Source organism: Stomoxys calcitrans, chromosome 3 (genome assembly GCF_963082655.1).
Source record: "Stomoxys calcitrans chromosome 3, idStoCalc2.1, whole genome shotgun sequence".
Lineage (NCBI taxonomy): Eukaryota > Metazoa > Arthropoda > Insecta > Diptera > Muscidae > Stomoxys > Stomoxys calcitrans.
Genome location: NC_081554.1, coordinates 168,010,976 through 168,028,950, shown reverse-complemented (window position 1 = coordinate 168,028,950; position 17,975 = coordinate 168,010,976). Strand labels below are relative to the sequence as shown.

The window sequence follows — 17,975 nt, the reverse complement described above, 5'->3', positions numbered from 1 at the left end:
GCGGCGACAGCCCTTGCCGATGAAGAACTCCATCGGGTCAATCCGGTACGTACATCCGGCTGCCATGGAATTGAATTGAATACAATATTCAAAAGACAGTTCACCTTTCTTACAGACAAAAATCACGGTCTACAACATTCTGATACTTACTACCTTGCTTCTATAAGGATAGGAAGTGTTGATACTTAAGAAAGCATTTGAAGCAGTTCTGCATGTATTCGAGAGAAAAATTGTTCTTAAATTTATGGAGCAACTCGCTTTAGGGAAACATTTCGGCGTTGAACGAACCAAAAGCTGTATGAGCAACAAGACCAAATTGACCTTCATAGGCTAACACATAATGTAAGAATTTAAAAGCTCGGATCACAAAGATATTTGATCCGGCGCCCATGGTTGGTTTAGGCAAACAGGAATGATAATGAAGTAAAAGAACTTATGGGTAAAATCGAAGTCATCGAGAAGCCTTTCCAACAAAGTCGTTTCCAGAAATCAAAAACGATACTACATTCGAATGGGGTAAAGTAGCTTAATTAGACTATTCAAGTTCCCCAAAATGGGATATAGCCATGCATTTACCAAATTAGTAAAAACAATGAATTCTAGCTTTGAAATGTAAAAACGTTCAGCAAATTTCCAAACCAAGAAGATTTTTTAGAATTTTCGTTTTTTTCAGGTAGTCTACTACCAATCCAAACTACTTTAAAAAATTTTTAAATTAGAAACCACAAACCACCAGTATTTGTTAATAAAAACTACTGTGAAAAACATTCCAACAATCAGCAACAACATTACATTAGGTAAGGACCAAAGGGACGGGAGTCAATTTGTAGTCATCTTTTGAGGGTGGATTGAACCATCACCGCCATCTGTTGGATGGACTGTGTGCGAACACACGCACACACTACAAATCCATATAACTATACTTACACAAATATTTTCCAATGGTATTATCCCTCGTGGCTCTTTATCTGTTGTATATTCAAAATAATATAAACAATTGTCGTTCAATATAAACCATCGCCTCTTCCAGGATTTGTATCTGGAGAACATACTAAAAAGGTTAATATCATTCCAAACACCAAATTACACCAAAAATTTCCATGATTTCAATGAAACTTACCTTCCGCCCTGTTTCCAGAGCCAACCCTCCTTATCGGGATTAAAGAAGGTATGCATTAGATCGTTGCCATCGTCTTGGGGAATTTTGAAGGGTTCCGTTCGTATAGACTCATACAGAGATTCGAGTAGGGTGCGTGGCAAATCACCGCCGTTGTTAATACCGCGATTCATTGAAATGAATTGTTCAACAGTGGGTTTGTCTTTCACCTAGAACAAAAAAAGAAAAAAAATTAAAAAAAATTGATTTATTTCAAAAAAATATGAAAAACAGCAGGAAAATATAAAATAATAATTAAATTAATTTATAGTCACTTTACAAAAAATTTTTATGAACAAATTTTTGCAGGCAAAAATTTTGCAAAATGTTTTTGTTTATCTCACACACATTGGCCCACATTTATCTCACAACATAGCTTTTTCTTTTGTTTAACTTAAAAAAACTCGAAATTGAATTATTGCCAAGAGACGCCAAAAATTATTACACTGGCCTACAGAAGCAAACATAAATGTTCAATGGGTTTTTTGTTTCTTTTCGTAATAGAAAGTGAGAACCCTACGGTCTGCAGCCGGACAATAACCGATTTTATTTTAACAGGGAAAGTATCTGTTTAATAAAACTTCATTTTACAGCATAAACTCAAGAGTAGGGTAGTCTAGAAGTCCTTGAAGGTATTGTAATGATAATACTGCATACTTTTAGGAGCTGATCTTTTAGGATTTTAACTTTCAATCAAATAGAAATAAAATTGACATTTTATATAAAAATAAAAATTTTGTTGACTAATTCTTCTAAATAATTAACATTTTGCCAAGATTTTTTATACAAGAAAAAATTTAAAAAGAAATAATTTTTTGACATTTTCGTAAAAATGGAATTTTTACAAAATTTCTTAAGAAGAAAGAATTTTATACAGTATTTTCTTTAAGAATAAACCAGAAGGGAGAGGCAATAGTCGGGCGGTGCCGACTGTATAATACCCTACACCTACCCTATAAATGCAATGTGAGAACTATATCCAATCCTGAATCAATTTTGATGGACTTCGGCGGATGTTTTCAGATGGGTTATTAAACAATCTGTATCAAATATCGAGCAAATATGTTCGAACTGTCATAACTACGGTTGACAAATGACAACCTTATTGCAAAATACCCAAAATCTTATGAATATATGGGAGCTATTTCTAAATCTGAACCGATTTCGATTAAACTTCTCAGATGTTGTGGTATTTTCTTTTGAAAAAAAATATTTTTACTGAAATAAAATGTTAAAAATTTTTTTAAAAAATAACAAAAAAAAAACAAAAATTTTAACAGAAAAAAATAGAGGCAAACATTTTTATAGAGGGTATAGTTGACCTTTTTATATTTTTTACTAGCCGAACCGGGCCCACTCCGCTGCGCCTTCTTTAACTCTCCAATGTCTTTTTAGGGTGGGGACACTTCGCCCTGAATGTGGACATCGAATTCGTGCCACTGTAGCCCATGTCTTGGCAAGAACATCAAAAACAAGTAAAAGCGTGCTAAGTTTGGCCGGGCCGAATCTAATATACCCTCCACCATGAATCGCATTTGTCGAGTTCTTTTCCCGGCATCTTTTCTTAGGCAAAACAGAATAAAAGAAAAGATTTTCTCTGCTATTAGAGCGATATCAAGATATGGTCCGGTTTGGAAAATGTCAGCCAATTTGAATAAGAATTGCGCCCTTTGGGAACTCAAGAAGTAAGATAAAGAGATCGATTTATATGGGAGCTGTATCGGGCTATAGACCGATTCAAACCATAGTAAACACGTATGTTGATGGTCATGAGAGAATCCGTCAAACAAAATTTCAGGCAAATCGGATAATAATTGCGACCTCTAGAGGCTCAAGAAGTCAAGATCCCAGATCGGTTTATATGACAGCTATATCAGGTTATGGACCAATTTGCGCGATACTTTGTACAGTTGTTGGATATCATAACAAAACACGTCGTGCGAAAGTTCATTCCTATCGGATAAGAATTGCGCACTCTAGAGGCTCAAGAAGTCAAGACCCAAGATCAGTTTATATGGCAGCTATATCAGGTTATGGACCGATTTGAACCATACTTGGCATAGTTGTTGGATATCTCAACAAAACACGTCGTGCGAAATTTCATTCCAATCGGATAAGAATTGCGCACTCTAGAGGCCCAAGAAGTCAAGACCCAGGATCGGTTTATATGGCAGCTATATCAGGTTATAAACCGATTTGCGCCATACTTGGCACAGTTGTTGGATATCATAACAAAACACGTCGTGCAAAATTTCATTCTAATCGGATAAGAATTGCGCACTCTAGAGGCTCAAGAAATCAAGACCCAAGATCGGTTTATATGGCAGCTATATCAAAACATGGACCGATTTGAACCATACTTGGCACAGTTGTTGGATATCATAACAAAACACGTCGTGCGAAATTCCATTCCAATCGGATAAGAATTGCGCCCTTTAGAAGCTCAAGAAGTCAAGACCCAAGATCGGTTTATATGACAGCTATATCAGGTTATTGACCGATTTGAACCATACTTGGCACACTTGTTGGATATCATAACAAAATACTTCGTGCAAAATTTCATTCCAATCGGGTAAGAATTGCGCACTCTAGAGGCTCAAGAAGTCAAGACCCAAGATCGGTTAATATGGCAGCTATATCAAAACATGGACCGATATGGCCCATTTACAATACCAACCGACCTACACTAATAAGAAGTCTTTGTGCAAAATTTCAAGCTGCTAGCTTTACTCCTTCGGAAGTTAGCGTGCTTTCGACAGACAGACGGACAGACGGAAGGACGGACGGACGGACAGACGGACGGACGGATATGGCTATATCGACATAAAATGTCACGATGATCAAGAATATATATACTTTATGGGGTCTCAGACGAATATTTCGAGTAGTTACAAACGGAATGACGAAATTAGTATACCCCCCATCCTATGGTAGAGGGTATACAAATTTAAAGCGGTGGTTATCCCATCTTAATGCTGGCGAAATTTCCAAGATACCAAGCAATGCATGTTCGTGTAAATTCTCCCCAGTGAGGTGTCGTAATGTGGCACGCCGTTCGGACTTGGTTATAAAAAAAGGTCCCTTATCATTGAGTTTAAGCTTGAATCGGAAGGAAAGCACTCATTGATGTGTGAGAAATTTGCCCCTGCTCGGTTCATGGGCCAAACTTTACTCTACTCCCAAATGCCTTTCTTTATGTCTCATATTACCACTTTGGTAAATATTTCCTGTTTACGAGGTATTTCGGGGGTGGGGTGGCCACCCAGACACTTGGTCCTTAAAGTAAATACAATATAATATATTCTTGCTCCACTTTCAAATGCATTTCATATGAGACCCAATTGGCATGATCGATAAATAAGTTATGTCTGAGGGTGCAGTGGACACCAGGGTCTTTGTCCCAAAAATGAATATCAATTTCGTACTCTACTCCCAAATAGCTTTTATATAAACTATATGAGAGAGTATTTTAATGAGGAAAAGCGCCACCTGGACTTAAACGCAAATTATTATGTCATATTTGCTATCTACTCCCAAATACCTTTAATTTGAATCCCATATTAAAGGTATTTGGGAGTAGATAGCGAAAGGTATTTGGGCGACCTTAGACCCATTCGGATCATACATTACACAGATTTGGAAGTCAAGAAGTCTGTGCCAAATTTCACTTAAGTCAGATGAATATTGAGGCTTTTGGGGACTCAAGAAGTCAAATCTGGGGTCTATTTATAGGGGGGATAAATCAGTTTATAGACAGAGTCGGATCATACACGGCACGATAGTTAAAAGTAACAACAGAAGTCCTTGTACCAATTTTAACCAAATCAGGTGAAAATTGAGGCTTCTCAAGATGTTGGAAGTCGGAACAGAAGACTTTTTGGCAAATCAGGTGCATATTGGGGCTTCTAGTGGCTCAAGAAGTCAAAGCAGGGGATCGGTTTATATGGGAGCTATATCACTATATAGACCAATTCGGATCACATTTAGCACGGATGCTGGAAGTCATAATAGAAGTTTTTGTGCCATATTTCAGCGAAATGATGTGAAAATTGCGCCTTCTAAGAGCTTAAAAAATCAAATCCGGGGATTCGTTTATATGGGGCCTATATCAGTATATATAGATGGTTTGAAAACGGAACAGAACTCCTTTAGCCAAATTTCAGCAAAGTCAGGTGAATATTCAGGTTTGTAAGGGCCCAAGAAGTCAAGTCAGGGAATTGGTTTTAAGTCTTTTGGCTAATTTGAGCCAAATCAGGTGCAAATTAAGGCTTCTAGGGGCTCAAGAAGTAAAATCTGGGGGTCGGTTTATATGGGGGCTATATCCAAATCTGAATCGATATTGCCCATTTGCTATCCCCAATGACCTACATCGATAAGAAGTATCTGTAAAAAAAATTTAAGCGGACATCTTTGTTTGTTCGAATTTTATCGTGATTTTGATAGACGGAAAGGCGGACGGACGGACATGGCTAGATTCATTCACAATATCAAGACGATCAGGAATATATATGTAAACATTATATGGTCTAAGAGCAAAATTTCGAGGTGGTATGATTAGATTTGTATATCCCCCATTTTATGCTGGTGAGCAAAATATAGAAATATAGGAAATAAAATGCATTTTATAAGCTCCTAAAAGTATGCAATACTGTTATATTAGTAACTACACTATAAGCTAACCTACCCTTATCCTTAAGGTTATGCTGTAGCCCTGTGTAACTTCTAAAATGGGAAATATTTTGTAGATCCTAAAGATTTTTCCTCGGAAAAATTTAATTTCAACTTAATATGCAAAAAAATCTTGGGAAAAAGCAACTCTTGAAATACCCAAACAAAAATTTTTTTAAAACATATGCCAAAAAAATTAAGAAATTCCTAAGATGCCAAAACAACCAAACTTTTGGTGTTGTCTGTTGCCACTTCTGAAAAATTATTTATAATATCGCATAAAATATGCCACGCAAACAAGGGAAAACTCAAAAACAAACAAAAAGAAAAATAGACCAATTGAAGTCAATGGGCGAAAAAGTAACTAATGACAAAAAATTTTTCATATTGCCTTGCCTTTTAAGAAATTAAATTTCGAAAAGAATTTCATTAAATAGTAAATATTGGTACTTTTCTAGAAAATTCTGGAAAAATTTTTATTGATAATGAAAAAAATATTTTTTTTTTTTAATTTTTCTTATTCTTTTTTCTTTCTTTTTGAAAACCCAAAGACTATTAACCTTATCCCTACCTCTACACCTCTTAACACAAAAAAGTGATTTATTTGCAAAGGATTACATTAAAGTGGGACATATACAAGATAGTCCTCTACCCCACTATCATCGTCTAATGACTCCTGTGAAAAGCTATCTTCAGTTGTAAGGTATGTCATTTTGTTGAAATGAAAATCCAAATGATTTAAAGACCAAGCTCACATTACTGCGCTACTTAAGGCAGGTCATAAATTTTCCCATGACCAGGAAAATAGACTACACAATCGTTTTTTTAATGTGCTTCTGTGTGTGTGTGTGTATATTTTTCACATAAATAAATGAAATTCATATAAAACGCACAGCATGAAATGCTATGTTTAGAAAAATTCCCAGTCAGCACACTCAAAATGGGAATGAGAGCCCAGAAAATAGGAAGATTTAGGGGAAAGCCCAGCAATAAATCTGATGAAAAACAAAAGCACCGGGCGACTCTCGTACGATAATGAGTTTAACAAGAAGACGACCAAATTCCCTATTCCCTTACCTCTAGCATGAGCCTCATCCATAGGCATAGGTGTGTGTATTATCATCAATTGGACGGTGTAGTTTTGGTCTCCCTAGAACAAAAAACCCAAACAGAATATTCTCTGATTTTGAATATTCACCGGCGACATAACAACGTTGGCGATAAAAATAAACATTTTTGGCACACGCTGATTAGCGCGCTACAATCGCAAAAACATTCAAATACAACATACATACATTATGTTCTTACACAAATGCCAACAAAAAATGGGTATGCATGAGTGGAGTACAAAGTTGCCACAACTTATAATTCATGGGAAATTTTGCAGAAGCTGTTATAAACTTCCAAATATTCAAAGGAAAGGATATTAAAACAACCTTTTCCCAGGGGAAAGGGTACTAAAACTAAAATTTCCAAAGGGAAAGGGTACTACGACTATTCTTTCCCAAAAGAAAGGATACTTTTTCAAAATAAAGGGCACTAAAACCACCTTTTCTCAAAAGAAAGGGTACTAAAAAATAGGGTTCTACCGTACCCAAAAGAAAATGTACTAAAACCACCCTTTCCCAAAGCAAAGAGTACTAAAACTACCCTTTCCCAAAGAAAAGAGTACTAAAACTACCCTTACCTAATGTAAAGGGTGCTTAAAATACCGTTTCCCAAAGGAAAGGGTACTAAAACTACCCTTTCCCATGGGAAAGGGTATTAAACTACCCATTCCCAAAAGAAAGTGTACTAAAACCACCATTTCTCAAAGAAAAAGAGTACTAAAACTACCATTTCCCAAAGAAAAGAATACTAAAAGTACTCTTCCCATAGGAAATGATACTAAAACTGCTCTTTCCCAAAAGAAAGGACACAAAAACTACCCTTTCCAAAAGTAAAGAGTACTATAACTACCCTTACCCAATGTAAAGGGTACTAAAACTACCTTTTCCCAAAGGAAAGGGTACTAAAACTACCCTTACCCAATGTAAAGGGTTCCAAAACTACCGTTTCCTAAAGGAAAGGGTACTAAAACCACCCTTTCCCAAAGAAAAGATTACTAAAACTACCCTTTCCCAAAGAAAAGAGTACTAAAACTACCCTTACCCAATGTAAAGGGTACCAAAACTGCCGTTTCCTAAAGGAAAAGGTACTAAAACCGCCCTTTCCCAAAGGAAAGGATACAAAAACTACCCTTTCCAAAAGTAAAGGATACTAAAACTACCGTATTCCAAAGGAATGGGTACTAAAACTACCCTTTTACAAAAGGAAAGGGTACTCAAGCTACCCTTTCAAAAAGGAAAGGGTACTTAAACTACCCCTTCCCAAAGTGAAGAGTGCTAAAACTACCCTTTTCCAAAAGAAATGAACTAAAACTACCCTTTCCCAAAGGAAATGGTATTAAAACAACGTTTCCAGGGGAAAGGGTACTAAACTTCCCTTTCAAAAAGGAAAAACTTCTTAAACTACACTTTCAAAAAGGAAAGGGTACTTAAACTACTCTTTCCCAAAGTAAAGAGTACTAAAACTACCCTTTCCAAAGGATAGGGAAAGGGAAAATTCCCCTCTCCCAAAAGAAAGGCTAATAAAATTACACTTTCCTAAAGGAAACGGTACTAAAACTACCCTTTCCCTTGGGAACTACTAAAATCACTTCCCTTAAGAAAGTGTACTAAAACTACCCTTTACCAAAAGAAAGGGTACTGAAACTACCCTTTCCCAAAAGAAAAGGGTACTAAAACTACCCTTTCCCAAAAGAAGGGGTCTTAGAACTTCCCTTTCCTTTCCTAAATACTAAATTTTACTAAAATTCCCCTCTCCCAAAAGAAAGGCTAATAAAATTACACTTTCCTAAAGGAAACGGTACTAAAACTACCCTTTCCCTTGGGAACTACTAAAATCACTTCCCTAAAGAAAGTGTACTAAAACTACCCTTTACCAAAAGAAAGTGTACTAAAACTACCCTTTCCCAAAAGAAAATGGTACTAAAACTACCCCGTCCCAAAGGAAAGGGTACTAAACTAACCATTTCCCAAATAAAAGGGTACTAAAATTATCCTTTCCCATAAAAAAGGATACTAAAACAACCCCTTTCCAAAAGAAATGGTACTAAAACTATCCTTTCCCAAAAGAAGGGGTCCTAGAACTTCCCATTTCCTATAAAAACGGTAATAAAACAACCCTTTCCCTAAAGAAAGTACGTAAATTATCCCTTCCCAAAAGAAAGGGTACTAAAATCACCGCTCATCAAAAGAAAGTGTACTAAAACTATCCTTTCCCTAAAGAAAGTGTACTAAAACTCCCCTTTTCCAAAAGAAAGGGTAATAAAACTACTCATTCCCAAAAGAAGGGGTACTAAAACTATCCTTCCCAAAGGAATGGGTACTAAATCTACCTTTCCCCTAAGGAAAGGGCACTAAAACTACCTTTCCCAATGGAAACGTGAACTATAACTACCCTTTCCCAAAGGAAAGTGTACTAAAACTATCCTTTCCCTAAAGAAAGTGTACTAAAACTCCCCTTTTCCAAAAGAAAGGGTAATAAAACTACTCATTCCCAAAAGAAGGGGTACTAAAACTATCCTTCCCAAAGGAATGGGTACTAAATCTACCTTTCCCCTAAGGAAAGGGCACTAAAACTACCTTTCCCAATGGAAACGTGAACTATAACTACCCTTTCCCAAAGGAAAGTGTACTAAAACTATCCTTTCCCTAAAGAAAGTGTACTAAAACTATCCTTTTCCAAACGAAAGGGTATTAAACTACTCGTTCCCAAAAGAAAGGATACTAAAACTACCCTTCCCAAAGGAATGGGTACTAAAACTACCTTTCCCCTAAGGAAAGCGTACTAAAACTACCTTTCCCAATGAAAACGTGAACTATAACTACCCTTTCCCAAAGGAAAGTGTACTAAAACTACACTTTCCCAAAAGAAAGGGTACTAAAACTACACTTTCCTAAAATAAAGGGTACTTAAACTACCCTTCTCAAAAGAAAGGGTAATAAAACTACACTTTCCCAAAAGAAAGGGTGCTAAAACTACCCTTTCCCAAAATATACGGCACTTAAACTAAATCACCTCAGGGGCATGTGTATTACAACTACCTTTAATTAAGGCAAAATATCCAATATTTTCCGTATATATAATTTTTTTTAATGTATGAATGAAATAAAATTCCAAAAATGTTGCCAGAAAGTGTTGAAAAAATTATTGTGATTTGGCTACATAGAAACTTGCCCACGTGGCAAGAAGGATTGAATATGAATGGATGGCAACACTGCTAAAGAATGTATGGCGTCAATGGCAACAAATGCGAGCTATGAAAAATGACAAAATTATGCATGTGAAAAAAAAGGAATGTTAATGATAAACGAGGAGTTTGTTTAGGACAAAGATATCGCTCGTTTGATGGACTTGCTCTAACGCCTGCCGCAAACAGATTTGCTACCATATCAAAGGTATGGTTATGCAAACACACACACTTACAGACACACACACACATAAGTGATGGTATCTATGCCGTGTCCTTGTGTTTACATATCTAAAATGCAAATAAAGTATGAAAGGATGTCTATTATAGACAACATATGTGTACATACCGATGGATTATGTAGGGATGTATTTAACATTATGATGGCGAAACTTAAAACATAACAGGTATCCGTATTGGTGAAGATATCAGGATTCAGTTGACAATAGCGTTGGGCAAAGCATTCCATCATTCGATCGATTTTTTGTGCCTCGCCCGGCAATCGAAAGGACCACAAGAATTGTCTGTAAAAACAAAGTATGGGAGGGGAGATATCACAACATTGAAGTTTATTGACTTTGAAATGAGGAAAAACTTAAATGAAATGAAATGTTGTCTTACCTTAAAGCTTGAACCAATATTAAATTTGTAAAATCATGTAACGCCACAAAAGCCTTTAGCACGTCCTTGTTGAAGTCATTATTTTCTCCCAAATAATCACCTGGAATAGAAAGGATTAGGGGGAAAGGGTAAATCAAAAGATGTCAAACAATACAGAGTTAAATTAAAAATAGAGAAAAACAAAAGACCCTAGAAACAGTTCTTAGGATGCACGAATAATTAAAAGTTGTCGAAAAGAAAAAAATATTCAAAGTACATTACTACAGGTCAATACTTTCTTCATCGAAGATTGTAATGGCAAATATTTGATTATTAAACATTAAATACTTGTCGTGTAGTCTCCATTTTCAATGGGAAAAGAAGAAGATGCCTGGATACACCATTCTCAGGCCTATGCAAATTGAGTCGACAACAACTCACAATCCAATTTTTTTTGTCTTCAGTTGTCTTCAGCATTAAAATTTTTTAATATTAAGTACTAATGATAAAATGTTGACTAATTTTTTGCAACAATAAACTTTTGTTAATTTTTTTTCCATCAATAATCTCAGGCAACTTCCCAGAGCAACGTTCGCCCAGATCGCAGAAGAATCGGCTTCGCAGAAAGGAGAGCCTACGTTCCTGCAGACTTGGACATAAACATAGCAAGTGTTCGATAGTCTCCTCCTCGTCCTCATCGAGACAACTCCTGCAGAAGTCATTATGCGGTATTTACCTGCGCGCCGCCATGTGGCCTATGACACATGTCTCCTGTTAAGGTACTCATCGACCTCTTATCGAACACCAGCAACTCCCTCATCCTCCTTCGGTCGATGATAGGCCAGAAAACCGCCCTAGCGGTTCAGCAACCGTCCGCCGAGTCCCATCTCGCCAACGACGCCGCTCTGGCCATCTCTTCTACTGTGTTTTGTAGCTCTACAAATGAGATGGGGTCGGTGGCTCGTTCGCCAGGCGCAGACGAACCCCTCCTTATTTCCTGGAATTCCTTCCATGGACTCTGAGCGTATCCAGGGACTCCAAACAATCCGCCACGCAACTAGACCGCACCGTCCTCAACGCTAAGGTCTTGAGTGCCGCCATACTGTCCAAATAAATCTTGAGTTTTGGGGGCGGTAAATCCCTAACAAGAATTTCTCTTGAGGCTACTGTAATGGTACATAGCTCTGCCTGAAAAACCGTACATACCCCCAGCATCCGACCCTCAATGAGGTGAAGATCAAGATCTCATCCTCCTCAAACAGATCATTCATCCCTCCCAGGAAAACGAATTCTGAAAGCCCTTATCCTAGTCGGTACTGGTGCCAGGTAGTCGAAGATCCTTCTCAGTCTACCCTCCGAATCCATAACATTCAGAATCAAACTGTGGCTGCTATTGTGCTTCTTCAGCATGCCGAGCTCCCTCGGCCTAAGCGCACCCTTGGCGGCGCAGGTTCAAATATAGGACCCAATAGACGTCATATCCAGCATCGCTTTCAGACTCGCCTGCAGTACGGATCTAAGTAGCCCTGAGAGCCCGACGCAGACCAGTCTCTGGACCTTCTCGAACTCGAACCTCGTACGAGTTCTCCTCTCCACGGCCTTCCACCATACTAGTGCTCCAAAGGTCAGAACTGGTCTCACGATGGCCGTATACATCCAATAAATCATTTTGGGGCTTACCCCCAACAACCTTCTGCAGGAGTAAAATGCGCACAGTGCCTTACGGCCTCTCTCCTCTTCCAGGACAGCTTCCAATAGAGGACTCGCCCCCTTCGACAACTGCAGGGTGTCGGCAAATGGTACTAAAACTACCGTTCTCCAAGGTAAAAGGTAATAAAACTAACGTTCGCCAAGGTAAGGGTACCAAAAGTACCCTACAACTAGGTGAAGGTTTCTAAAACTATCCCTCCGCAAGGAAAAGGGAAGTTAAACTAATCTTCCGCAGAGTTAAGGGAAGTAAGACTATCCTCACCCAAGTTTAAGGCAAGCAGAACTAAAGATGCTAAAACTACACTTCACCAAGGTAAAAGGTACTAACACTATCCTTCCTCATGGAAAAGGGTACTTAAACTACCTTCCCCAAGGAAAAGGGTACTTAAACTGTCTTTATCCAAGGTAAAGGTTTTAAAACTACCCCTCCCCAAGATAAAGGGTATTAAAACTACCTTTCCCCAAGGTAAAGAATACTTAAATTATTCTTCCCCAAGGTAAAGAGTTTAAAACCACCTTTTCCCGAGGTAAAGTGTACTAAAACTACCCTTCCCCAAGGTAAAGTGTTCTAAAACTACTTTTTCCTATGGAAAATGGTACTAAGATTAAACTTTCCTATGATAATTAGAGTTTTCTATGATAAATGGTGCTAAAATTAATCTTTCATAAACTAAATGTTATTGAAATTAGACTTAACTTAAGGGAATGGCATTAAAACTAGACTTCCCTTAGGTAAATGGTACAAAAATTAGACTTCCCTGCGGTTAATGGTAATAAAATGAAACTTACCTAAGGTAAATGGAGCTAAAAGTAGACTTCCCTATAGTAAATAATGCTAAAATTAACATCCTTAGTGTAAATGGCAATTTAACTTCCATAAGGAAAGTGGTACTCAAATTCCCTTCCCCAAGGTAGAGGGTACTAAAACTGCTCTGCCACAATACAAAGGGAACTATAACTACCATTTCCCAAGGTAAATGATACTATGACTACCATTCCCCAAAGTAAAGGGTACTAAAACTAGCATTACTCAAGGCAAAGGGTGCTAGAGCTACTTTACCCAAAGTAAAGGGTACAAAAACTATTCTTCTCTAAGGTTAACAGTACTAAAATTAAACTTCTCCAAAGTAAAGGATACTGAAACTACCCTTCTTCAAGTTAAAGAGTACATAAACTACACTTCCCTGAGTTAAAGAGTACTTAAACTACCCTTCCCAAGGTAAAGGGTACGGAAAGTACCCTTCCTCAAGGTAAAGGGTACTAAAAAAAGCTTTCCCCAAGGTAAAAGTTACTACTCCTTAAGGTAAAGGATACTAAAACTACCCTTCCCCAAGGTAAAGTGTACTATCCTTCCCCAATGTTAAGGGTACTAAAACTATCCTTCCCCAAGGTTAAGGATACTAAAACCACCCTTCCCCAAAGTAACGGGGAATAAATACGCTATTTGTGGGTGAAAGATCTTCAATCGAGAGCTATACCAATATATTGGGTTGCCCAAAAAGTTATTGCGGATTTTTCATGTAGTCGGCGTTGACAAATTTTTTCACAGCTTGTGACTCTGTAATTGCATTCTTTGTTCCGTCAGTTATCAGCCGTTACTTTTAGCTTGATTTAGAAAAAAAAGTGTAAAAAAAGTATATTTGATTAAAGTTCATTCTAAGTTTTATTACAAATGCATTTACTTTCTTTTAAAAAATCCGTAATTACTTTTTGGGCAACCCAATATAACCCGATCTAAATAATGCTCGGCGCATGTCAAAGGGCCGAATATATCTCACTGTGTTATATTTCGGAATAGAAATTGGGCAAAAATTTTGGCTATTATTGACCCGAGGCCTTAAATCAGGAGATCGGTCCATATGGGAATTATATTAGCATAAAACCGATTTGTGGAGGAGCTTACTACAAATCATTGTGCCAAATTTTAGCCGAATTGGCTAATGAATGCAGCTTTTATGAGAATGAGACCTTAAATCGAGAGATCGGTCTATATGGTGGCTTTATTAGGATAAAGACCGATTTAAACCATATTCGACACATATGTGGAGGATCATAACACAGGAAAAATCGGGCAATAAATGTGGCTTTAATTGGTCTAGGACTCTAGATCAGGAGATCGGTCTATATGGGGGCTATATTAAGATACAGACCGATCTAAATCATATTTGGCACAGATGTCGAGCATCGTTACACAAGTCGTGGTGCTAGTTTTCAATATATGTGGCTTTAATGGATCTAGGACCTTAAATCGGGAGATCGGTGTAATTGGGGGCTATATGAAGATACAGAACGATCTGAATCATACTTGGCACAGATGAAGCGAATCTTAGCACAAATCATTGTGACAAATGAGACCCTAAATCGGGAGATCTGTCTATATGGTGGCTTTATTAGGATAAAGACCGATTTAACCCATATTCGACACATATGTGGAGGATCATAACACAAGTCATTGTGCCAAATTTCAGGGAAATCGGGCAATAAATGTGGCTTTAATTGGTCAAGGGCCCTAAATCGGCAGATCAGTCTATATGGGGGCTATATTAAGATACAGACCGATCAGGATCATATTTGGCACGGATGTCGATCATCGTTACACAAGTCGTGGTGTTAATTTTCAATATATGTGGCTTTAATGGATCTAGGACCTTAAATCGGGAGATCGGTGTTATTGGGGGCTATATGAAGAAACAGAACGATCTGAATCATACTTGTCACGGATGTAGCGAATCTTAGCACAAATCATTGTGGCAAATTGTAGCCAAATCGGATTATAAATACAGCTTTTATGAGCCTAAGACCCTAAATAAGGATATCTGTCTATATGGGGGCTATATCGCGATATAGTCCGATATAGGAAATTTACGAACTTAACCTGCCTATGGACAAAAAAAAAAAGATTATGTGCAAAGTTGCAGCTCAATATCTTCGTTTCTCAAGACTGTAGGGTGATTTCAACAGACAGACGGAAGGATAGACGGACATTGCTAGATCTCCTTAGACTTTTACGAATATATACATATACTTTATAGGTTCGGAAATGAATATTTCGTTGAGTTGCAAACGGAATGACAAAATTACAATACCCCCATTCTTCGGTGGTGGCTATAAAAATAAAAATTTATGTTAATGTTGCTAAGTAAAATCAAATATAGACAAACTTCAAGATTTCTTACACTAAACATAAGCATAAAAATAAATTTTTCCATTTAATTTGTCTTTTGTTTTGTTTACATTAACTTGAAGAAAACTGATCCCAAATTGTCAATTTTCCATTGTAATTGTTACACATGTTGAATATATTTGAGGTTTTTATTATTGTGTCTATTCTGATTGTTTATACGTTTGTATATATTATTCATGTATGTGTATGGGTAGATGCATACACATGCCTAAATACCCTATTCTAATTTGTTTATATTGCGCGCCTATATTTCAATTTGGCCTTGTGTCATTTCATTTGTTTACTTGATTTGCCAAGAAGAGAGAATGCCGTTTTTTCAGCATTGTTTGCATTAAAAATGGGGTTTTCTATGTTTTTTTTTTGTTTTTGTATTTTGTGTGATTTGTTATAGTACGTTTTATATTCAATAGAATTTTTTTTCTATCTGTCTGTCTATCTATCGGTATTTTCGATTTGTTTTCTTTTTGCTATATAAGCATATTGTATGTATCATAGGGTGATAATAGTTTCATGATGACGTCTACGATGATGGTGATGTCTTGAACTGTGAATGAACATTTACAGATACTGAGCTATCTTATCACATATGGGATTTTGTATGGGAATGTGAGATTGTAGTATAGAATCATTTAATTGAGAGAGAAAAGTAGGATATACATACCTATTGCTGTTTTATTGAGACCTTCACCTTTGTAGAGGAAATGTGCAACATCTTGAGGATCGTGTCGTAATAGCCGATGTTCCACCAAATGTTCAATACCTAAAACGGGAAGAAGGAAATACAGAAAAAAATTAATAAAAAAAATAGATAGCAAACAGTGAAACAATTTTGTATTTTGATATCTAGATAAAATATTCCTCTTTGAATATCCCTCACATTTTTTTCAATATTTTATGATTTTCATATATTAGTGTATATTGAATCTTTCATTTCCTTTATTTAAAAATCAACATGTATGAATGTTACCAAGGAAATATATATTTAATATCGACTTCCTTCCTCTATATAATCAATTACATTCTTCTGACAATCAATAAATTTTGTAAAGTCAATTTAATGCTATGTATGTAGATGTACTTGTACAATATTTGGCGGAATTCAGTACGTTGCCATTGCGAAACCAGGGGGTGATTGGGATATCCAATACGTTTTGATTATTTGGCATATTACAAACATTCAATTCGTGGAATCTGAAGTAGAATTGACATCACATAGGGACTGAGTCATCACCATGCAAATTTAAATTAACTTTACTTTTGTATATCGTACATTGCATACACACATATCGTTTATTGTGCTACCACATAATCATTTGAAACGACTGTCAGAGTGTAATTAAAATTAAAATCAAACAAATTCTCTCATTATTTCATAGGTACAGTGGGGAAGAAATATATAGGAACAGCTAAGGCAAAATTTCTTTAATATAATAATTTAAAAAATAAAACATAAAAAAAAGAATTATACGCTTCGGCCGGACAGAATCTTGGGAACCCACTACCATGGATTCTGCTAAAATATGGGAGCTATATCTGGTTATTGTTGAGAGTCATAACAGAACACTATATGCAAAGTTTTAGCAAAATCCAAAAGTCAAGTCGGGAGATCGTTTTATATGTGAACTACAATATATCATGTTCTTGATTGATTTGAACCGTACTTGGCACAGTTGTTGGGAGTCTTAACAGAACACTATGTGCAAATTTTCAGACAAATCGGATAAAAATCGCGGCTTGCAAGGATTCAAGAAGTCAATACAATTAACAGAACACTACATGTAAAATTTCAACCAAATCGGACAAAAATTGGGCCATGTAAGGCCCATTTCCCTATACGACGCATAATTTAGGAGATACAGCCATTTTAAGTTTTCCAAGAGAAATTGCGATTTTTAGAGGATTTTCCCATTTCCCCTCTATGACGCATAGTTTAGGAGATACAGCCATTTTAAGTTTTCCAAGAGAGATTGCGATTTTTAATGGATTTTTGATGGAGTCACGAATTAAGGCCCATTTCCCTCTACGACGCATAGTTTAGGAGATACAGCCATTTTAAGTTTTTCAAGTGAAATTTTGATTTTTAATGGATTTCTGATGGAGTCACGAATTAAGGCCCATTTCCCTCTACGACGCATAGTTTAGGAGAGGGAAATTGGGCTTAAGAAATAAAATCGGGAGATCGGTTTATACGGGAACTATATCAGGTTATAGACCGATCTGAACCGTACTTGGCACAGTTGTTGAAAATCATAACAAAAAACCACATGCTCAATTTAAGCTAAATCGGACAAAAATGGCGGCTTGTAAGGGCTCAAGAAGTCAAATTGGGATATCGGTTTATATGAGAGCTATATCGGATAAAA

General features: G+C 36.7%; 1 protein-coding gene across 2 annotated transcripts in view; it reads right to left on the bottom strand.

The window, feature by feature from the left end:
• Positions 1 to 17,975, bottom strand: part of LOC106088696 (uncharacterized) — a 94,744-nt gene that overhangs the window by 12,420 nt on the left and 64,349 nt on the right. Inside the window, exons 4-8 of one of the 2 annotated variants that reach the window (XM_013254346.2) lie at positions 16,274 to 16,372; positions 10,740 to 10,839; positions 10,468 to 10,642; positions 1,121 to 1,326; positions 928 to 1,051 (exon numbers count right to left, since the gene is read on the bottom strand). In XM_013254346.2, coding sequence (XP_013109800.2) covers positions 928 to 1,051; positions 1,121 to 1,326; positions 10,468 to 10,642; positions 10,740 to 10,839; positions 16,274 to 16,372 — 704 coding nt within the window. The remainder of the gene's footprint in view (positions 1 to 927; positions 1,052 to 1,120; positions 1,327 to 10,467; positions 10,643 to 10,739; positions 10,840 to 16,273; positions 16,373 to 17,975) is intronic. The other variant, XM_013254347.2, reaches the window with a different exon arrangement.